Genomic DNA, 22,613 nt, shown 5'->3' with positions numbered 1-22,613 from the left:
TTAAACAAAAACAAACCACCTCAATGTCTAGAGATGAAACAAACACCCCACCAAAGATAACTTTTCTACTAGATATATACAAATAACATATCATATCTACTAATGTATAACACTCCCCCTCAAGCTGGAGCATATGCAAGTTATTGAATTGTTTTGTCCCTAAAACTTTAGTGAAGAGATCCGCTCTCTGCTCTCAAGAAGGTGTAATTTGTTTTACTGATGAACGCCTCGTATACAAAGTGACAATGACTTCTATATGTTTCGTAGTCTCTTGAAACACTGGATTACTAGCTATGTGAATAGACGCCGCTTCATTGTCTCAATACATGGGCACATGATCAGTTTGTGAGAAACCCAATTTTCCAAGTAGATTTTTCAACCATAGTACTTACAAGCAGTGTGCGCCATGACTCTGTATTCAACTTCTGCACTAGATCAAGCTACTATAGTTTGTTTCTTATTGCGCGTGCCAAGTCGCTAAATTCCCTCTGACATAGGTCCAGCACCTAGAAGTACTTTCTATCATTCTTGGCACCAGCATAGTCATCAACAATCGTTTACGAGGGGCTCCCTTAATATATTTATAATCCGGGGAGCAGCCTCCAAATGAATAGCTCGTGGTTTGTCCAGAACTCACTAACTACGATTCAAGTACTTAGGAGTATCCACTGGTTTAGTACCAAGCTATCAGTTTCTTCAAGGAGATCACAAGCATATTTCCTTTGGGACAAGGAAACTCCCTGTTTGCTATGAGCAAGTTCAATACCCAAGAAGTACCATGGTGGTCCCAAGTCCTTGATGCCAAAGTGCTTTTGTAAGTGTGGCTCAGTGTCTTCTACACCTCCAACATCACTACCGGAAATCAAAATATCATCAACATGGATGGTTCCAGACTGTTTATGACGTACAAAGACCAAATGATCTGCTTGGCACCAAGAAAAACCAAAGTCGGTAACAACTCGACTAAATTTATCAAACCATGCTCTAAGGCTTTGTTTGAGCCCATAAATAGCTTTCTTCAATTTGTGCACATGCTGGTGATTCTCCCCCTGAGCAACACACCCCCAAGTATGTGGGTAAAGGAAGGGATATAAGAGGAGTCCCAGATGAACAACCTCCCCTTTGAGTAATATGTGGTGGACTCAAAGAAGGTAACATCAGCACATGTGAAGGATCAACGAGAGATAGGATCATAACAACGGTACCCTTTTTGTGTACGAGAATAACCAAGAAATATGCAGACCGAGGAGAGCTTATCAAGCCCACGTGAAGTAATATGGACAAAATATACACAACCAAAGATTCGTGGAGGGACACTAAAGAGCGGCCTATCAAGGCAAAAAAATTTTACGTCCCCATTAAGAACCCTTGACCGCATACAATTAACGAGATAGAAAGCAGTAAGAACAACATCCCCCAAAAAATCTTTGGAACATTCATTTGAGTCATCATGGTTTGAGCAACATCAAGGAGGTGGCAATGTTTACATTCGACCAGAAATTTGGTGGGTAATGCCATGTCAGTTACAAAACACGGAGACCTCCTTCTGGATGAATTATAGTGCATTGTCTGTGCGAAGAACACATATATTAGTAGAGAATGGGGTTTTTATTTCATTGTAGAAAGAAGTGATGATATTAGGAACTTGAGATCTATTCTTGAGTAAGTAGACCCAAGTCATTTGAGAGTAATCATCAACAAAAAGTGATAAAATACCTAAAACCAGCAATGGATTCCACCCGACAAGGGCCCCAAATATCAGAATGGACTAGAGCAAAAAGAGATGAACTACGTTTTTCGACATGAGGAGGGTGCTTTCCTAACTCACATGGCTCACATTCTAAGACAGATATAGGTGGGTTAAAGGGTAAAACCTTTTTTAGATTAGGTAGGGATGGGTGACCAAGGCGATAATGCCACTGAAAGGGTGAGACGGACGCAAGAGGGTGTGAGCCCAATAGATGTATTTGTGTCAAGATAGTAGAGACCAACATGCTCATGTCCACCACCAATCACCCTCTTTGTGTGAAGATCCTGAAAGAAACACTAGGGATGGAAAGAAAGTGTTCTTTAGTGAGTTGACCAATAGAGAGCAGAGTAACAAAAACTTTAGGGGTGAAAAAAACATTAGTAACGCTAAGATGTTTAGTGGAATTGACCTAAAAATAGAGGAAGAACCGTCAACAAGACACACAGATGATGAGGTATAAGACATAGACAAGGAAGAGAAGTTGGATTTGTTACCAGTAATATAGGTAATGGCCCCTGAATCTAACATCCAAACTCGCTATGAGATGCAATAAAAACACAGGGAGAAGAAGAGAAAGTGGGGTTAACAGAGTTTGCTATGGGACAATGGATGAGCTTTCCATATTGTGCATCCCTGAGGGTGACTATATCAAAACATGATGCACTTGATGCAGAAGGTTTTCTGTCTCCGGTAGCTGTAGTAGCTCAGTTTGGCTCACCAAACTTAATCCAACACTTTCCTGATATGTGGTTGGTTCAACCACAATAAGTGTAACATCGAGGTCCAGTAGGAAGAGCACCCCGAGCATGGGGAAGATAGTGACCTTGAGAATAACTTAGTCCATGGAGTAGGAGCCCATGTGGTGGGAAGAGGGTTGTGCGGTGGTTGCCGATCAAACGCATAGCATGAAAAAGGCCGATAGGTGGTGCAACGGCTGCGGGAGCAGAGTTAATAGGGGGGGTGGGACAGAGAGCTGTGGGGATGGGCGGGCGGTTATGATGGGTAGACAGATTAGGGTTTGGTTACTATGGTTTCTTTCCTTTTCTCTCTCTTCTTATTTTTTTTTTTAAAAAAATATTTGAATATATTTCTTTTATTTTCGTGCCTGATACCATGTGAAAAGTAGAGAAGGGAAAAAGAGGTGTGTATATATGAAATAGAAAGAAACTACCTATATAGAGATGGAACAAACACAAAGATAACTATTCTGCCAGATATATCCAAATCATATCATATCTACTAATGTATATCTTCTAACAGAGGACATTTACTAACCATTAGAATCATGAACATATGGAAAGCTGAAGAAAAGGGTGTGAACATACTAACCCTATAGCATGAATCATGTTCAGATAGCCTCACATTATCATTTGAAATTATGACATCAGTAAGATTGAACAAATGGACAGGAACTAACTCCCTGTACTTGTTTATGCCAAATTAGTTTAGCACAGGAAGTGGGATTTTGCTTTTTATATGTTGTGTTGGGGGTGCCGGGTGGGTGATGTGGGGTTTGAGGGATGGTGGTGGCTGATGAGATAAGATTCAAGAAGAAGGTGGCTATCTGAAGTTGGAGGTGGTGGTTTCAAGGGGTGGTAGATAACATTAAGGGTAGACGGGTTGCTTGGCAATGGAACAAGAAAAAGTCAAAAATAAAGGTAAAGAAGAAAATATACAAATGGTATTCATTTTCTTATTCTTTGAAATTTAATCTCTTGATTGTTTATATATTTAGATCATAGTTACATTACTTCTTTAACCAATGAGTACTTATGTTAGATGATTGGTTAAAACGTAGAGTTAATGTGTGATGTTTGATTAATTTTTATAAGTTCAAAAAATATTATAATGAAACAATTAGTTAAAATTTTATTCACTTTTTTGATTGGCTAAAAATAAAAGTTAAAGCGACATTACAAAAAGGTTTAAAAAAGAAAGAGAGGTAAATAAAATTTAAAAATAAAACTGAAAAATCTGAAGAAAGGTAAGAAGAATAGCTGAAAAAGTCACAACGCCCCCTATGATATATGTGATATTTCGTCACATTCCAGACCTATAGGCACATGCTTTCTCATGTGTTCAATAGAAGCACATTTGTTTTAAAATTAGTCAAATTGATAACAATGATGGTGGGATAAAAGGGAAATTCACAGCCCTTTAGAAAAACGCAGCTATTTTTGAGCTGGAATTTTGTCGAAGGGGGAATCTATGATGAAGACATCATGATTGACATGGTATATCAATGTAATTATGTAAACTATAGTAGGTATTTTCTGTGTCTTGCCATAGTTTGAGGTGTCCAGTAGTTATACGTGAAAAATTGCTAGTATGTGTCATACATTGTTATTCATTGCTCTTTGAGGTTACATCTCTAACTCAATAAGATCACATCACATGTACAATTTATATCATCTTGATTAATGTGCATCACCTTGATTGGCAAAGCAGATCCAATTAATGGAAGAAAGTGCTGAGACATTAAGGGAAAGAAGTGTTAAGTTTCATAAAGGATGCCGAAAATATATGTAAGTACTATGCCATGCTCTCTCTCATGCATCATATCTTCTTTGTTCACTAGTTACATATCAGATTTATTCAATAAACTCTTAGACGTATCACAAATTTTTCCTCCCTTGTAAATATACCGAACTGCCTTTTACGTTTTAAAATAAATCCATGGTTTTTTTGTGCTTGACATCTTATACTGGTGTTGAATTGTCCATGTGGGGAGTGACATGATGTGTTATACATGTTCTTAGTGAAATCCAGCAGATGACTATCAGATCTTAATTCTTTCAGGAAATAGAAGGGTCTTCTAGATTTAAAATATTGTGGCTTGCAAGAAGTTCCTACAGTTACGTTGTATTTGTTTCTGTATATGCACATTTGTTGCTCATATAGAAGTGTAGCTCTCTTTTATACTACGGATGGAAAGATAGATAAAATGATATATTCATTGTCAATATTTAACCCACTTTTATGAATCCCAAATAAGCAATAGGTGTTTCTTAATAAAAATCAATATGTCAGGACTAGTGCATGTGCATCTGCGTGTTCTATGTTTTCCTGTTAAATCTCCTTCTAGCAGAAACTTGAGATTTTACTATGTTTTGACCACTGTGCCTGTGTATATTGGACAAGAAACAAGCACACTATGCAGTTTTAAAGTGGAAGCATGACATGCGATGCACTTGTATAAATATATTTTTAAAGGTATATTTATAGTAAGTCATAAAATATTAAGTTCATCATATTATTTATGTTTCTGTCATTGAAAAATTAGTATAATACAATTATATTTTTAAAACAAATTGATAATAATTGTTTTAATTGATAAGGGAACTATTTATTTCTATTATTTGTAATTCACTTTCTAAATTTAATTGATACTACTAAATAAAAGATATTTTACAAATTTAAAATTTTGTATTTCGTATTCACTAATGATTATATTTCATTATCTTGTATCAAATAAATTAACATAAAAATAAAAATAATAATACTAAAAAATTCAATAGTAAAATAAAAATAATTAGTTAAAGCTCCTTATTTTGGGATTGTTTTAAAAAGAAGTTCCATTTAATAAAAGATTAATAATATAAGCCAGTAAGGGTACGCATGTTTTCTTACAATAAGAATAAACACTCAATAAATTCTCACTATTTTATATTTAATCATTAGATACACTTATTAGTATTCTCAAAATGATACGTTCATTATATTATGGAAAAAATTTACAATAAAAAATTAATTATCTAATATTAATATTAGAGTGAAAATTATTTTAGTATCTGAGTTTTAGCATTATTATCAAATTAATATATGATTTTTTGCAAATGATCGAATTGATATCCTAGTTTCTTTATAAATATCAAATTGATAGACGAGTTATTATAAATGCGCTAATTGGTATTTGAGTTTTTACATAAAACTCAATAGATGCATATCTTTATTGAGAATATTTTATAATGATAAAATTACCCTTATAATTAACTTAATTTTTATATATATCCATTTATTTATAGCACAATATAGTCGTCCTATGATTAAATAAATTATACTATTATAACAATTTTCAATGATAACAATGAATAATGGTAAATTAGTTTAGTATATATGAATATTCATTCAATAACTAAAATTAGCAGTTAATAGATTTGGTAGGAACTGATGGTTTCAAAATAGACATTCTGACCAAAAAGAAATTTTTTGGATTTAATTTCTAAAATATTATAATTTAAGGAAAAAAATATAGTAAGGTACACAAAAAATTAATAAAAAAATAATTTCACCAATCTTACTTTAAGTTTTAATTTTTAGAAATTAAATAAAATTTCATCTCCTATATCTATTCTTTTATTTTATTTTTTAATAACTATCTACCTTATCAAGATGACTTTATTTTTATTTATTATTTTAAATTGTGAACTTTAATTACAGTTCTCAGTCTAATTATTTATTATCATTTAATTTTTATGTTATTCTTATATAATAATAAAATTATATTATTCTACTATTTTTCCTAAATACTGTAATTTTAAAGTAATTAAATTAAAATTTATTTTATACTTTTGTAGTTTAAGTGTAATTTTTTATTTATAAAATTAGTAGCTTGCATCAAGTGTATTTTTATTTTTTGTGTCAATAAAGACAAAATATTTATATATTGATATTTACTAATATTTTTTACTATTATAATTAAATTATGTTATTTATATTATCATAGAATGTACCATAATAAATAAATACTCAGGACTAATTTTGATTCAAATGGAAAAAAGAGAAACTAATTTTAGATTAAAGGATATTTTTGTCTTTACAAAATATTTTAAGATAGACATAGATATCTATTCGACAATTATGAAGAAACTCAATTATCAATCCAAGTATTAACAAAAACTCATGTATCAGTTTGATATTTATGAAAAAACTTGGGTATCAATTGATTATTTGCAAAAATTCATGTGTCAATTTGATAGTAATGCTAAAATTTAGATATCAAAATAACTTTTACTCATTAATATTTAAATAAAAGTAATTAGTCGGAAACCACTTGATTTAAACTTTTCAACAATACTTTTAACTAAATAAAATTGAGGATATTTATTCTATATTATATTTTTAATTTTTGAAGTTTAGATTAGTATTTACATGTTACTCACATGTTATTCATTTTAAATTTTACTGTGCCCTAGTAATTCATTTTTTCTTTTAATAAATATTTAAGATATTTCCTAGCAAATTAAGCATGTTAAACTATTATTTGCCTATTTATCTTTTAGTTAGATATATCATTCATCTTCTAAGTAGTTTAGAGGAATTAGAAGTACCATATATTTTTCTTCTTTGTTAGAATTAAATATTATAATTGATTCCTTAAGTTTTTATCTAGAATCACTTTAATTTCTCAAGTTCATTTCTTGACATTAACATTCTTAAACTTTAGCTTTGTCTCAAATTGATCCATCTGATCATATTATAATTGAGGGTAAAATGATAAGTTTAGATTTTTTTTTTCTCACTTTTATCCCTAAATTTGTAAGTTGCCGGCTTGGAGTTAGTGCCACTACAAACACGGAAAATTAGATACATAGAATGATGATTTGTTCACATTCAAAAACTCAAATTTGTATACATGTACAATAAAAAAAAGTTTTATTTAAATACAATACAATACAATAGATCATATAATGAATATGATTATTTTCCATGCAATGGATCATTCATCTTAAATTATACACCAATTACATGACAAATGTATTATATATACCGTGTAATTGGTTTATGTTTGACCAAACTCGATTTAAATTAAAATTTTTCTGCACAACACTCCTTGTGATATATTATGATGGGGATAATTCCTTGGTATGTATCTTCTAAGGGCAAAATAGTCAATTTAGACAATGCTTTTTTTCATTGACTGAATCTGTTATATTTTATTTTTGGATTATTTGTTTCCTTGATGAGAAGTTGAAAACTAATATATTCTAATAACGAGTAAAATTTTGTAACTATAAATATATATTATGTGAAACGTTAGTATGATACAATATTGATGCGGTTATGTGATTACTAATGTGTGTGAATATATATATACATATATAAATATAACATATTTAAAGATAAATTGCACTTATCAGTATTATTTTTCCTCTAGTATATTATGATAAAAATCAAAAGTATGTGAATTAAAGTACAATTTCAAAATAAATTTCTACCATTGATATTAAAATAAAATCCAGGAAAATCATATTTTATCTCTCATATGTTAGAGTTTTTTTCAATTTAGCCCATTTGTTACTATTTTATGGTAAAATTGCATCTCATAAATTGAAAATTTTCTCAATGTTAGTTCTCACATGTATTTTAATTAATGAAAAATGTAGAAAATATACGAAATTAAAATGTTAAAGTAACATTGACAAAGTTTCCAACTTAACGGATGCAAGTGAGAAAATCACAATAAATGGGACTAAATTGAAAAGGCCCCAATAATTAACAAAAAAATGTATGGAAATGCTAATGACTCCTCTAATAATTGGCCGAAAAATGCATGTGGCGACTGAAATTGAGAAATTTTCAACTTAAAGGATGCAATATGAGAAAACGTAATAAATAAGACTAAATTAAAAAAGACCCTAACATATGGGACTAAAAATATACGTCGTTCTAAAATTATGATTAGTTAGAAGTCACCCATTTTAAATTTTTCAAAAGCATTTCTAAGTTAACAAGATTGATAATTTTTATTTAAAATTTTATAATATTTTCATATATATATATATATATTTAATTTTTGAAGCTTATATTAGTATTTTATATATTATTCTAATGCAATTCATTTTAAATTCTACTGTGCCTAAATTAATATTTAGAATATTTATAAGTGACTTCTAAAAACTAATCATGTAGAAATATTATTTGCCTATCTATTTATTTTTAGTTGGATATATTTATTATTAATGTCCAAGTCGTTTAGAAGAATTAGGACTCTTCAATAGTCGTCCTTTGATAAAATTTTGTCTTCTATAACTAATTTTAATTTATTATTTAAAACATTCTTTAAGTATATAAACGTCTTTTCACAACAAACACATCATAATTTTATATATAGTATAGATTTCGCTGCTTCATCCAATTATTCATTTGTTCTTGCATCTTGACCTCTCCTGCTATTTGTGGTATGTGGAGGTAGGTTTCCTCTCCTAGGATAACATCTCTGTTGGGTGTTTGCATGTCTCTTGTGACCGAAGATAAGACATAAAGACTTTACAAAGAAGTCGCTAGATAAACCTGACTTTAAACTGATGTCTTACTAGAAGAGTTTCTGGCTTCTTCTTGTTGCCAACTTTTCTTTTGGGGTTTTACGTTATTTAGCTGCAGTCTAAATTTGCTTCAAGGATATTGGTCTATTCCTCCTAATTTATTTCTAGCAAGAGCTACAGGCATAGCATCAGCATACTCCTCTTAATTTCAATGTTGTCTTCTTTTTCCGGTGTCCAATATATGGTTCTTCATCTGCGTCATTGACTGAATATGAATATACGACTTAGTTTACATAACAAGTGTTGCTTCACCGTGATTTGTTCCTGACAAGAAAGGGAGTGTTGCATGAACTTTTTTTCCTCTGCTTTTATTCACTTTGTTGGGAAATTCCAAGCTATTGAATATACAAAAAGGATGATAAATTTTTTTTGTAGTTGCTTCTTGCAACACCCGTCATAATCACCCTCTTTTCTCTGGTTTGGGTTGACAGAGATGGGCTTGGAGAGGCATATGACAGAGATATTGCTTTTGCAAGCGCCCTTGAAACTTTTGCAGGAGGACATAATGATCCAATATCTGTAGCATTTGGAGGTATAAATAATTTTCTGACACATCTTTATTCTCTTCCATCTCAATGTGCGGGTCTGGGTACTAAAGTTTATTCCCCCTCCCCCCCTGGAGTTGAGCCTTGAATGTATGCGTGGGCATAGGAAACATACTTGCAATAGCACACAACATATAGAGCTTTTTCCACAGCTTCCGCTGAGTAATTGACTTGATCAATAGCTTTCTTTCTGGATCTTTAATTCTTTCAGTAAGAAAGTTTATGCCTTGACATCGTTTAACATCTGATATATATGCACTTAGTAAACCTAGTCCTCATATGTTGAGCGGCCAAAATGATCTTTCAGAATGCTCTGGCTCTTCAATTTTTCCGAACTTTTAACTTGACTAGAAACTTGCTTCGCGAAGAATATCTATCCAAAATTGCTGCCGAAGAACAACGAAAAAGTCAAAACTTTTTGTGTGAGTAACACATCCCATTTCGCTAGAGAACACTGCAAATTCTTGCCCTAGAAGGATACAGAACTTCTATGACCCAAGATATGATTTCACCAGGTATAAGAAAAATAGCCCTGTGATAGTGTGTTAGTCTAGGTGTGAGGGTGGGGATTTCTTGTTTTGGAGCTAGGCTCAGCTTTGGATCTGGGCTTTGCTTTGAAACAGGCAACTATAAAATTTAGTTTATATAGAAGCAGTAAGTTTTTGGTTTTGGTAGCTAGATACATCATGTGATCTAACCAGAATCAATCCTTCAAAGATCCTATTCTACAGGCATGAACTACAAAAGAAATTGCCTGTTACCCGTGTTTAGACACAAAAGAAAATAATTAAATATAGTTGTCTTACACAACAATTTTGTAAATTTTTTAGATACAAGTTTTTGTTGTAGATGCCGACTAAGTCTGCTTTTGCTTTTAGGCCCTGATATGGCAAAATTTGCGATTGCACTGCGAGAAATTGGAACTTACAAGGAAATTCTTCGGTCACAGGTGGAACTTTCTCTCTGTTGCTATTACTCTAATACTTATTCCAACGCAGTGCAATAGTATTTCTTCTTTACCTCTGATACTATATTTTAAAATATCATACAGTATTCTTAATTGAAATATTTAGGTAGCATTTGAATTAAGGATTTAGGAACTAAGCATGTCAATCCATAATGACAAATTAATTGAACAAGTATAGATAATTTCAAGTTAGAAATGGATTTCGAACTTTTTAGCATCCATTTCTGAGCTATTTTTCAACTAATACCTTGATTGTCTTCATCGCGTATGTTTATGTAGTAACACTTCCTTGTTAATTCTGCTTGTTTGCAGTCCATTAAATATACTGCACCTATTATGTGAAATGACAATGCACTGCACATGGAGTACTCATATATTGGGTATTACTTGCCAGTTTATTCATTATTCACCTTCCTCGTGTGTATTAAAGTTTCAGAAAATTATTGCTAGCTCTGGCAATCTGGTGGCACCTTCATATAACCATTGTTGCTTGAGATGATAGAGTTTCTGTTTCTTGTTCTTCTCAAACTATTTGCTTGATCTGATTTTAACTTTTAGCATGATAGCTTTATATCTGTAAGTCACTTCTTTGTACTAACATTCCTTACTTGTATCCCTCAGGTAGAGCATGTGCTAGATGACAAACTTTTACACTTTGCTAACACTGATCTTCAAGATGTCAAGGTAATTTTCATGGCATTTTTGTTCTGCCTGTTTTAGTTTTCCGTAGCTCTCCAATTTATCATATGACCATGATTTTGGTGCATCACCAATAACTGGGAGAATCTTTAGTAACTGATGGCATTTTCAGTTTAATGCTTAAACATGATTTAAATTGTTGTGTATATGTCTGAAACTAGAATATAGGTTTATAATTGGTCATTTAAATTGTTGTCTATATGTCTGAAACTACAATATTTCAAATAACGAGGGGGTATTCATAATTATGTCAAACCTCAGGGAACGTAGTTGTTATTTACCCGTTGAAAATATGAATAATTTTGTATCTTAGATTCTTCAAAATTGAAGATCCCTTTCAAATTTAGAATTTCATTTAAGTTATTCACTGCCTGCTATACTTCCCGGCTGAAAATCTTTTTCAAATTTGAAATTCATTTAGTGCATAAAATAAAATGGCTAATTATGGAAATAGAAACTGATAAACAACTTTAGTGTTTTAATGCTTGGAGTTGGATCCCTCAAATGGTGAAATAGGCCTGGTGTCCCACTCCACATGAAATAAGATGAAAATCGTCAACAACTTATAAGCATGGGAAAGTGGTTGACAACCAGGTTTCTGGGTTGAACTTGATAGATTTGAGGTAATTTCTCAAGTCAAACGGACAGAATCTGAAGAATGGCAATGTTAGAGATGATGTAATTGTGGTCTTAGATTGTGGCAAGAACATGCGTCCAACAAGATTATAGTTTCCACATTGGATGAGAGGAAGTTTTTAACTAGGTTTTGGTTGGTGCAATAAACTTTTCGCTCTCCTTTTGCTTACTTCCCATTTTCTTTAAGTCCGATGATTTTATATCTCACATCTCAAAAATTGTTATAACATGCAGGATGCCCACAAGCGCTTTGACAAAGCCAGTGTTGTTTATGACCAGGTAGGATCATATATATCACCAATTCAGCGGTATTAAGCTTCATACTGACATTTGTACTGATGTTTCTTGTCATCCTAGCATTACTAAGATTTTCTGATTTTGATCATTTTTTAGCTTCATACAGTCTGGGTGGCCTAAGTTATTTCCACCAAATAGAGCCACAGTCTCAATGGTCTGAATCCCCATATCAGACGGAACAGTATATGATGGAGATGCTCATAAAGAACGAAATAAGGGAAATTACTTACAGAAACTTCTGAACGGAACACTTTAAAGGCAAATAAGTGATAAATTAGTTATTTGCAGATGCATCACTAGAGTTGACACCTAAAAAGAAGAGCTATTTGCATCCCTTGCAGTTATACCAACTGTCTGTATTCTTGCCCTAAAGTAAATAGTTGTAGATGCACAAGCATGCTTCCTTCTGTTGAAAGAATTACCAAATATGAAGCTTAAATAGCGGCAATTGCCTTAAAAAATGGTTTTTAATCACAACACATTCCTTAACCTAAAATCATATAGGGCATAGAACTGCAGGAGTTGCCAATATGTATACTCCTCTTTTAAACTTTAGAATGAGTCAAGAGATTTTCCTCGTATTTCATTGAGTCCCTGTTGGTTCAGATTCATACAGCATTCTGGCGTCCAAGAAAGTTGGACTAATTAACCATTGCATTCCAGGTTCGTGAAAAGTTTCTGTCCTTGAGGAAAAGTACAAGGTTGGAGATAGCTACTGCCCTAGAGGAGGTATACTGTTCTCAAGTGACTCTAACTGTTCAGATAGTTGTCATGAGTAACCATCAATGTTATAAATTCTAATTTGGTAGAGAGACCTTCCAGGAGCTTCACAATGCAAGATCAACTTTTGAGCAAACACGCTTTAATCTGGTTTGTTGATCTTAGCCTTCTATTCAACTTACCTTGTGACATAATATTATTGAAGTGTTCAGTTGGGTAGTGGCAAGATATTGAATAATTGGATTATTTAGGTTAGCGCCCTCTCTGCTGTTGAGGCAAAGAAAAGGTTTGAGTTTTTAGAGGCTGTTGGCAATACAATGGATGCTCATCTTCGTTATTTCAAGCAGGTTTGTTGTATGATGAAAGTCTCATATTTATTTACAGAATTTTGTAGTCCTGCTTATATGATGGTTTTGAAGCTCCTCATCATGCCAGGGATACGAGCTATTGCATCAAATGGAACCTTATATTAATCAGGTGCTTTGTTTTTTTATTCTTAGCATTAATTGCACCATTTGTCAACATATCTTTTCTTATTTGTCCCGAGTAATACAGAGATTTCCATGGACATATTGAAGATAAAGTGATAGCAAAATAAATGTAGAGACAGAGTGGCACATTTTTAAGAGAAACACATTATTTGACATCGTTAATTTTCCTTAGACACTGTACAGAATACTTCAGTCAGATTTTGAACAGTTAGCAATTGAGACTTGATACTGGAAGTAGCAATAGTAAATTGGATACTTTACTAATCTTAAGTTTGGACATCATTCCTAGTCTTTTTTTGTTGGAGAGTAAGAAAAGCTATTATGCATGAGTATTACTCAAAAGATAAATACAAAGAGCTCTAGAAAAACCAGCCCCCCATTAAAGTATCATAGGTGACTTTATCAGCAAATTCCCCGTATCCTGCATTACATTCTTTTTTATGGCAAATTATCAATGCAAGTAGGTTATTGGAAGCTTTTGCGTTACCTTATTTTCTCAAGGCTATCTTTGCAGGTAGGCGTGTGATAAAGTTATGTTCAACATTATATTTAGAGATAATTACCGCAACACCCACTTATCAATGGTGTATTTATGCAAATCACCTCCTGTTTTGCATGATTCCGCATATACCAACATAAACGTCAACATCGTAGTCTGAACCTCCTCCCTCATTTTCAAGTGTGGAAAAACCTTATGACAGCCATAATGTCCTTGTTGACTTGGTCTTAGGTTTATCAGATTTTTTATGGAGCATAATGTCCTCAAGGGTTGTTTTTGTAATTAGAAAACTTGAGAGCGGGTGTCAAAATAATGTCCTAGGGAATAGCAATATGATCCATATAGTTTTTTATTTATTATACCAATTTTTAATTTAAATCTACATTTCATAACATTGTACTTTTTACTCTTGACAAAATTTCAAATTGAAATTTTTATATTAATTAATAAGTTTTAAATGAGCATAGCTATCCTATATTCCTATTTTACTAACTTTTTTTTTATATAACCTCTATATAATATTACACCTTTTAATAATTAAAATATGGAATTATATTTATATGTCAATAAAATTAATTTCTAGATTATAATTTCAATTTCAAAATGATCTCAACTTGTACAAATTATTATAAATATTTGAAATTAAAAGAATTTTTTATTTTTTAATTAGTATTTATTACTCGATATACTCTAATATTTAATTTATAATAAATATTTATTAGAATCAATAAATAGTGTTTTATTTAATAAATATTTAAGAAATTATAACTGATTGTGTATAATTGCACTAAATTGTTATAATTAATTATCAAAAGGAAAAAAGAAACACAGCCCTTCCCTTCTTACTTCACCCACCGCCAGCTAGCCCGCATCCCCCGTCCCCTCCACTCCGGCCCTAGTTTATTTTAAATTTTGAACAAAGGGTAAAATAGTCCATACACCTAGTTTATTTTTACTTGGTTTTTTTCTTAGGCTTTCACAAGAGGGGCAAATAAGTCATTTTATATCTTCTGGACGCTTTGCTTATTGACGTTTTTTTGTGTAATTGTGCAAAAGGAATGGGTGGTTTTGTGAAATTGCACCAAAGGCCATGAGCAGTAAATATAATTAACCCTTATATTTATGGTTTGGCATTGGATGTAAGAGCCATAAAAAATGCTCTTTCAAATGCATTCTCTTGCATTATGAGAGTCATTTTAAGTTTAGCTTGTACTGGTATAGATATCATTTCTCCCTTTTGTGGAAATGTGAACTACTCCAATAAATTGATCTCAATTCAACTTTTTTTGAGAGGCATCTCAATTCAACTTTATATAAGTAAGTGCTTAAGAAATCTTTATTTTCTGTTGATGATCCGTAATTCTGTCCGATCTTGATCTACTGCAGGTCTTGGCTTATGCACAACAGGCCAGACAGCATTCCAACTATGAGCAGTCAGCTCTTAATGGACGGATGCATGAGTACATAAGACAGGTTGATCATGAGAATCGACGGTCTTTCAGTAGAGATCATGGTTCTCAAAGTGGAGATTCCGTAAAACCTTTTGCCAGAAGTTCCAATAAATTGATAGAGGCCGTGATGCATTCCTCTACAGAGGGAAAGGTACAGCTTATGACAATACGCTAGATCTTTAACTATGTTTTTACTCTCAGCACCCAACTTTAAGGTGTGTAACTAAGACTTCAATAGTTTAGGTACAAACTATTAAACAAGGATATCTCTCTAAACGTTCCTCCAATTTGAGAGGTGACTGGAAGAGAAGATTTTTTGTTCTTGACAGCCGGGGAATGCTATACTATTATCGCAAGCAGTGGAGCAGGCCAACAGTAAGTCATGGGATAAGAAACAAACTAGATGCTATCAATTTTGTGTTACTGCCATTGTTTTATATGCCATTCTTTGCTAACTAAATCATTGGGCACAGTTCCATGGAACAAGCGGTCCGATTCCCTCGCATAGAAACGCTTCCTCTGAACAAGGTTCTGGGCTGTTGAGTCGGTGGCTTTCATCTCATTACCATGGTGGTGTGCATGATGAAAAATCTGTTGCACGTCACACAGTGAACCTGCTTACATCGACCATAAAAGTTGATGCAGAGCAGTCTGATCTGAGATTTTGCTTTAGGATTATTTCACCTACGAAAAACTACACTTTACAGGTACTCTGGTACACTAGATCTTTCAGTATTAAGTCTTTCTAATAAATTTCTCAGTGAAGATGGATTATTGTTACTTTATACTAGTGGTGTGAATCTATACTACCATAGTGCTCCACATATTTGATAATATCTTTCTGACACAGGCAGAAAGCGCAGCAGATCAAATGGACTGGATTGAAAAAATAACGGGAGTTATCACTTCTTTGTTGAGTTCACAAGCACCTGAGAGGGTAAACAATAAGTAGAGAGTTGGATTGATGAATTCTCTTTCCATTTTTTGTTTTTGGGATTGATTTGTCATTGTTTCTGATCATGATTATTGTATGTCAGCAGTTTTGTTTTAGCCCTGCTAGTGAAAATAGTTCCTTTGGAAGTCCTGATTGCAACCCAAGGACCATCCACGAATATAATCCATCAGACAAAGATCATAATAGTAGAAATATAATTCGGGTAAGCAGAAGTTCCCTACAGCTTCAGTGCAACTTGAATAACGAGAAGCCAATGGATGCATTGAAGAAGTTGCCTGGAAATGATAAATGCGCTGACTGTGGTGCCCCTGAACCAGATTGGGCTTCCTTGAATCTTGGAATTCTTATATGCATCGAATGCTCTGGCATTCATCGGAATCTTGGTGTGCATATATCAAAGGCAAGTTGTTAGCAGTTTCCTAATAGCATAAATTCTTCTTCAAGTGCATGCTTTTTGGTTCCATTTCTTCATTTATTAGTCTTCAAATATTTTTTTCCTTTTCTTTTAGGTATACATTCATAGGAGCAAGGGTTGGGGGGATGGAGTTGGGGTGATTTTTTGGATTGAATGATTCGGGAACTAAGGTTTGAAAACCCATAGTAGTAAATTCATTATGTTGCTTGCATAACGTTTAGTTACTATGCATTCCAAATGCTTTGCCCTTGCTTTGATCTACTTTTTTCAATCATTTTTTGTGGATCTCAAGCCCACCTAATATTTGAGCCAATTGAAGTATAGCTTAAATCCTTTCTAAGTTCAAAATGCAACATCAAGATTTGTGACTGTGCATGCTAGAGAAGATGAAAACTGAAGTATAAGAACAGAGTATCACTTTTGAACCATACTATATGCAATATGTTTTTGTTCAAGAAGTTTAATGAAAACACCAGTTCTCATATTATCTTATTTCAGTAGAGATAATCGAAACACTTGATGTTATCTCCAGTGAATGCAAACATACACCCAATATACACCCAAAGACCCACGTTAACCCTGTGAAATTCTCTAAACCAATAGATAACCCAGAATGCTCGTGTGACCTTTAGCAATGAAATACCATAATTCCAGCTTCTAGTGCATCTCAGGTGGTTCAAGTGGTGGATTGAGTTATCGATCTCCCCCTATTTAATCCTTAATTTCCTTGTTGTGGCCCAAAAGGTACAGGGTTGAATCAGCCAAGGACTCGGGATGCTAGAAGTGGTTATAGGTTCACGAGTTTTCAAGTTTCAACCACAGTGCATGGAATTAGTAATAATACTTGCTCACACTTTTAAATGGCAGCTATTCCAATTTTATTATTCACACCCTAGACTTGCTAGGGTGAGAATTCATGAGTTCTCACATTCATAGGAATACAGTTAATTGTTTGCTTATGCTGCGTTGGTACTCGTGGGTATCACACCTTAGTCTACCAACTAATGTAGGACAATGTTGGGGTCTAGCAATCTTCCCTATGCCTGATGTCCTTAGTGCACATAATGATTGAGGGTCAAACCATTGTCCATTTGGATCTTAGAGATAGTTCTCCGGCAGCAGAGATTGCCATACACTTGCAGAGTAGCACTTCTGACCTGTATAACACGGGTGCCGAGACTAAATCCGAGCAGTTTTAGTCGGTAATTGTTCAAACTTGTGAAAGTCGCACATCGACTGCAAAGGAGAAAAGTCATGCTGCGTTGGGACTTTTACAAACTTCATGAAATTAAGCGAATTGCAGTACTGAATAGGTTTAAGCAGTGGAAACTCGTGTGTCATATTGTATCCTTGCATCTTGAGCCAATGAACAGTCCTTTCTGAATATCAAGTTTGAGGCCTTATTCACTGGGTCATTTTCATGTTCTTGCCAGACACGGAGGGGAGTTTTGGGCCCACTTAAATCCTTGTTATGCTGAATATCTATTTCAAATGGACATGAATCAAATTCTTACCAGAAATAAGTTTTTGAGGTTAATATACTTGCACACTAAACTGGAAGATTCTGAAGGTCCAAATTATCCATACCCAATTTTTTCTCTTTTACTTGTTCGTTTTTGGGGAATCACTTGCAAAATTTTCTGCTATGAACGCATTTATAAGTACAATTTTGTGTTTATTGTTATAGAGGGTGTGGCTACATATGTGATAACAACTGTATGATGATTTTATTGACAGAAATACTTTTCTTTGTGCTTTTCTTGCTATTGTTCTTCCGCTTTGAATTTGGATTTTCTTCTCAGATTCTCTTTGTTCTCACATGCTAATTGGCATCTAATTACATTATTCAAGACAATAGAAAGGAAAATGGAAGTGTCCTATAGGACTTTGCTGGTGCAAGGGCATATAAATATTTATTGCTTGTTGAAAAACTAGTATTCACCAAATAAAACCTTGAGTTTTTGCTAGATTATGCTCAGTACAATTAACATTCTCAATCTCCAGCTGAACAACCAGCTTACTGTTTAGGATGCTACGAATACATGGTACCAAGTATAGAAGTTTCTTCCACACATTTTATCCAAAACAGACTTGATTAACAAACTAGGTTTTTCCTTAGAATGAGGGCCAATGTTTTGCCTTGTGTAATTATTGGCCAAGCAACTTTTGAAGTTTGTGGAAAGGGCATCCCATTTCAATGCTTCTTTAACCACTTTTGTCTCCTCCATAGAGCCATTTTGTTAATACTAAATGAGTATCCATGAAGTTGATTGGGAATGCCTGCATATTTGGAAGTATTTATATAGAATATCTGTACAAGCGTGTGATATTATGTTGACTGATTGCTGATCTCACAGCCTCCGTCTTAACTCCCAATGCAGGTAAGATCGTTAACACTTGATGTGAAAGCGTGGGAACCTTCTGTCATTGCTTTGTTTCAGGCACTGGGTAATGTCTTTGTCAACTCAGTATGGGAAGGAGTCTTGCGAGCAAGTAGAACTGTTCAGGCAGATGAAATACCAATACGGTAAAAAATGCAGTCATACAGGTTACTGCAGCGTTCTTGCATATTTAATAATTTGTTAATGACAATTATAACTTTTACACTGTAGGACTTTTGAATCTGATAAACACAAACAGTTTTTTTCCAAACCACATCACAATGATCATATATCGGTCAAGGAGAAGTTCATTCATGCAAAGGTATTGCTCCAAGTAAATGGGATTTAGTTTCTTTTGCAGTTTTTCTATCCATTTTGAAATTCAGAGTATTGGTGCCGGGTAATTAAGGAGGGTTTGATAAACTGGCTATACATACACACACGCGCATATATATATATATATATCTTTATCTTCCTTATTTAAGCGGCGCCCCTTCCGCCCACCTCCCTCTCAACCACCACTCAAACAAAAAGGAAAGAGGAAAATGCTTGTAAATAGGTCCTGCAATCATTCACAGACCATGTTAGCAGCAGTATGCTCTTTTGATGATTGCAAATTATGACTTGTTTTTGAGTTGTCCTACTACCACTTTGGGCTTTCTCTTTGCACAAAAAAAAATGCTGAATGCCTAGAAACGATCAGAGAGATACTGAGAGATCTAGTTTTCTAGGTTCAATTGTAAGGAAGTAGAATGTGTCATCAAATTAGACCATAGACCTAGTATATAAGATCTCACTCCTTCCTACTTGCTATGTTATTTGCAAACTCACTCCTTCTTTACTGTGTCCTTCTGCAATGCAATAACATGTATCTTCTTTTTTCTCGGTGTAACTACTGCTGAGTTCCCATCTTCCACATTTGTGGTAGATCTCTTTTGTTGACCAAATATTCTCTTGGGGATTTGGAGAATGATCTTTACATACTTTTGGTTAATGAGTGAGGTTTATTTATTTATTTACTTTTTCATTTGCGCAAGGTTAAATGCCAAGTATCAAGATTTAACTGTAGTATTAACCTATATGCAGGTAGATAAATTGAAGTTAATGTATACAACCACCAGAATTTATTTTTATAAATAGCAATAAGGGAAAGAAGGAATTTGGCTCCTTTTAGTGACTTAGTCGAATTAGATACTTTTATGATATGAATTAGCTTGGCTTTTGTATTATTTATGGTATTGGCAGGCACCAGTTTGAAATAACATATTTGAATCTCAAGAAAGAAGCGGAGGGACAAATTTCTTCTTCTTTTAGTCTTTCAGCATACCTTATTGAGGTCTTTGTGGCACCTGCCACATCAGATTGGTCTTGTGATGTGGTTTTCTTCCTCTTTAGTGGTTCCTGACCAACAAAAGTTTCGCTTTATTACTCATTAGCAGTTAAAATTATTTAACTGATATAATAGTATAACAGGTCCATTATAATTTAACTGAATTTGGCTTCTAATTATGCAACCTAAACTTAAAGCTCTATTAACTCCAGTATGCAGAAAAACATTTTGTTCACAAAATAAAGGACAGTCAGCATCTTCTTTCAGTTGCTGAACAGCTGTGGGAAAGTGTCCGTATGAATGACAAGAAAGCAGTGTACCGCCTTTTAGTCATGTGGGAAGCAGATGTTAATGCAGTTCATGGTCAAGCATCACCTGTTGCATCATTAACTTTAGCCAATGTGATGAGATTGCATGAGAAAGCAAATCCTGACGAGAACTTTCATGGTATAGATGTTAGTACATCAAAGTCCTTGGGCTCACAAGAAGATGACAAGAACCCTTTTGTTGACGAGATTTATAATGGTTGTTCCTTGCTTCACCTTGCCTGTCAAACTGCTGATATTGGCATGGTAGAACTTCTCCTGCAGCATGGGGCAAACATCAATTTTCGTGACGCAAGGGGTTATACACCGCTACATCATAGCATTATAAGGGGCAGAACTGGAATTGCTAAACTGTTAGTTGCCAGGTAATGTTTCGCCTCGCTGCCCCTCTCTGTAGCTTTTCCATGAACATTTTGTTGTTCCTTGTCCTTATAATGGAGTTCATTTGCCTCTCAAGTTATTTTTGAACAATTTATTTAGTCTATTCCTTAGGATGACCATTTAAACTGGTTCCTAGCCATCTTTATTGATTTACTATTTTTCATCAGCATATTGTGTTTGAGTTCCAGAAATTTTACCTGACCAAATTTCCGATGCACGTGGCAACTACCTGGTTATGCTTCAGTAGTTTTAGTATTTAAAGAGTCTTCCACAGTAGTTTATGGTTAATAGCATCCTTTTTCATAGATAACTAATATTCTAAGACAGATGTAAATAATCCAGTGGCTAGATTTTGCCGGAGTGAACTATAATTAGCAGTTGTTAAGATTGTTTTTCTGAGGCGATTGTTTTAGTACGGTGTCTACTTTGCAAGATTCTACAATTCATGCTAGTTCACTTGCTTCAAGAAACAACTAGAAACAGCTCTTAAGAAATCATGATTATAATTGTTCTACGTCTGAGAAATCTGGGCTTGTGCTGTTGGGTCGAAGAGTCTGTACAAGATAGTATCACATAATGGCGTAACAGCACCATCATTAATCACTTATGTAACCAATGGTCCTGCACATAGACATTTTGTACATTAATTTCTTGACGTTAACCTGTACCATCTGAGGCTAAGACAATGTATTTCATCGTTTAGTAACTGCACTAGTCATAATTTATACAGGGGAGCCAATCCAGAAGCAGCTGACAATGAAGGTAGAACTCCTTTTCAGCTTCTTGCAGAATCAGCCATTGATGATGTCGAGCTCCTTGCTCTCATGAAACATGCAAATAGATAGCATTATTTGCGAAAATCAAGTTACATATACCGAAGAGCAGAGCTTAATTCAGTTGGGGTTGGCTGATTAGCTTGGTGCATGACCCCACAGGTCTTTCTACCAGAAAGGGACGATTCTTCACCACACCGACATTATGAATTGAGGTGTTGAGAAACTAAATGATTTTGTTTCTTAGGGATCTCCCGGAGGGTGAAGAGATAAAGTGATAGCCCACTTGCTGATCATGCTTTGTTCGACCCTGGGAGATTACTGTTTTTATGGTACAAGAGACTTGAGGCCATATTTAAGATGCGCCTTTATTTAAATTCCTGACATTTCAGATAATGTAGAGTAGGCAATTGCAATTCTATGTTGTACATGACTGCTAAATTATTTTATCATTAAACGGAAAGATATTATTTTGGCCATAAACTCAAATGATGACAAGATATTATTTTTAGGTATTTCGGGTCTTTCTATTGTCTCTTTTTCCTCTTTTCTTCTTGTGTGTCTCCTGTTATGGTGCAATGCGATGCGGTTGGGGGAATCTGCATTTGAACCCATAATTTCTCCTACACTGAGGAGATTAATCTTTAGCAAATTCCAATTGTCATGTTCTTT

The 22,613-nt window shown here is 33.8% G+C and overlaps 1 protein-coding gene across 1 annotated transcript in view; it reads left to right on the top strand.

The window, feature by feature from the left end:
- The window catches only part of LOC105158221 (ADP-ribosylation factor GTPase-activating protein AGD3), a 23,619-nt gene extending 1,135 nt beyond the window's left edge, over positions 1-22,484 (top strand). The window contains exons 2-19 of the mRNA XM_011074890.2: positions 4,199-4,275; positions 9,507-9,607; positions 10,499-10,569; positions 11,209-11,271; positions 12,157-12,201; positions 12,883-12,948; positions 13,042-13,089; positions 13,191-13,286; positions 13,375-13,416; positions 15,316-15,531; positions 15,624-15,755; positions 15,854-16,087; positions 16,231-16,317; positions 16,421-16,735; positions 19,132-19,277; positions 19,363-19,453; positions 20,674-21,152; positions 21,899-22,484. Coding sequence (XP_011073192.1) covers positions 4,199-4,275; positions 9,507-9,607; positions 10,499-10,569; positions 11,209-11,271; positions 12,157-12,201; positions 12,883-12,948; positions 13,042-13,089; positions 13,191-13,286; positions 13,375-13,416; positions 15,316-15,531; positions 15,624-15,755; positions 15,854-16,087; positions 16,231-16,317; positions 16,421-16,735; positions 19,132-19,277; positions 19,363-19,453; positions 20,674-21,152; positions 21,899-22,013 — 2,424 coding nt within the window. The 3' untranslated portion in view covers positions 22,014-22,484. The remainder of the gene's footprint in view (positions 1-4,198; positions 4,276-9,506; positions 9,608-10,498; positions 10,570-11,208; positions 11,272-12,156; positions 12,202-12,882; positions 12,949-13,041; positions 13,090-13,190; positions 13,287-13,374; positions 13,417-15,315; positions 15,532-15,623; positions 15,756-15,853; positions 16,088-16,230; positions 16,318-16,420; positions 16,736-19,131; positions 19,278-19,362; positions 19,454-20,673; positions 21,153-21,898) is intronic.

This window comes from Sesamum indicum, linkage group LG3 (assembly GCF_000512975.1).
Source record: "Sesamum indicum cultivar Zhongzhi No. 13 linkage group LG3, S_indicum_v1.0, whole genome shotgun sequence".
NCBI lineage: Eukaryota > Viridiplantae > Streptophyta > Magnoliopsida > Lamiales > Pedaliaceae > Sesamum > Sesamum indicum.
This window is presented reverse-complemented; position numbering and strand designations above follow the sequence as displayed.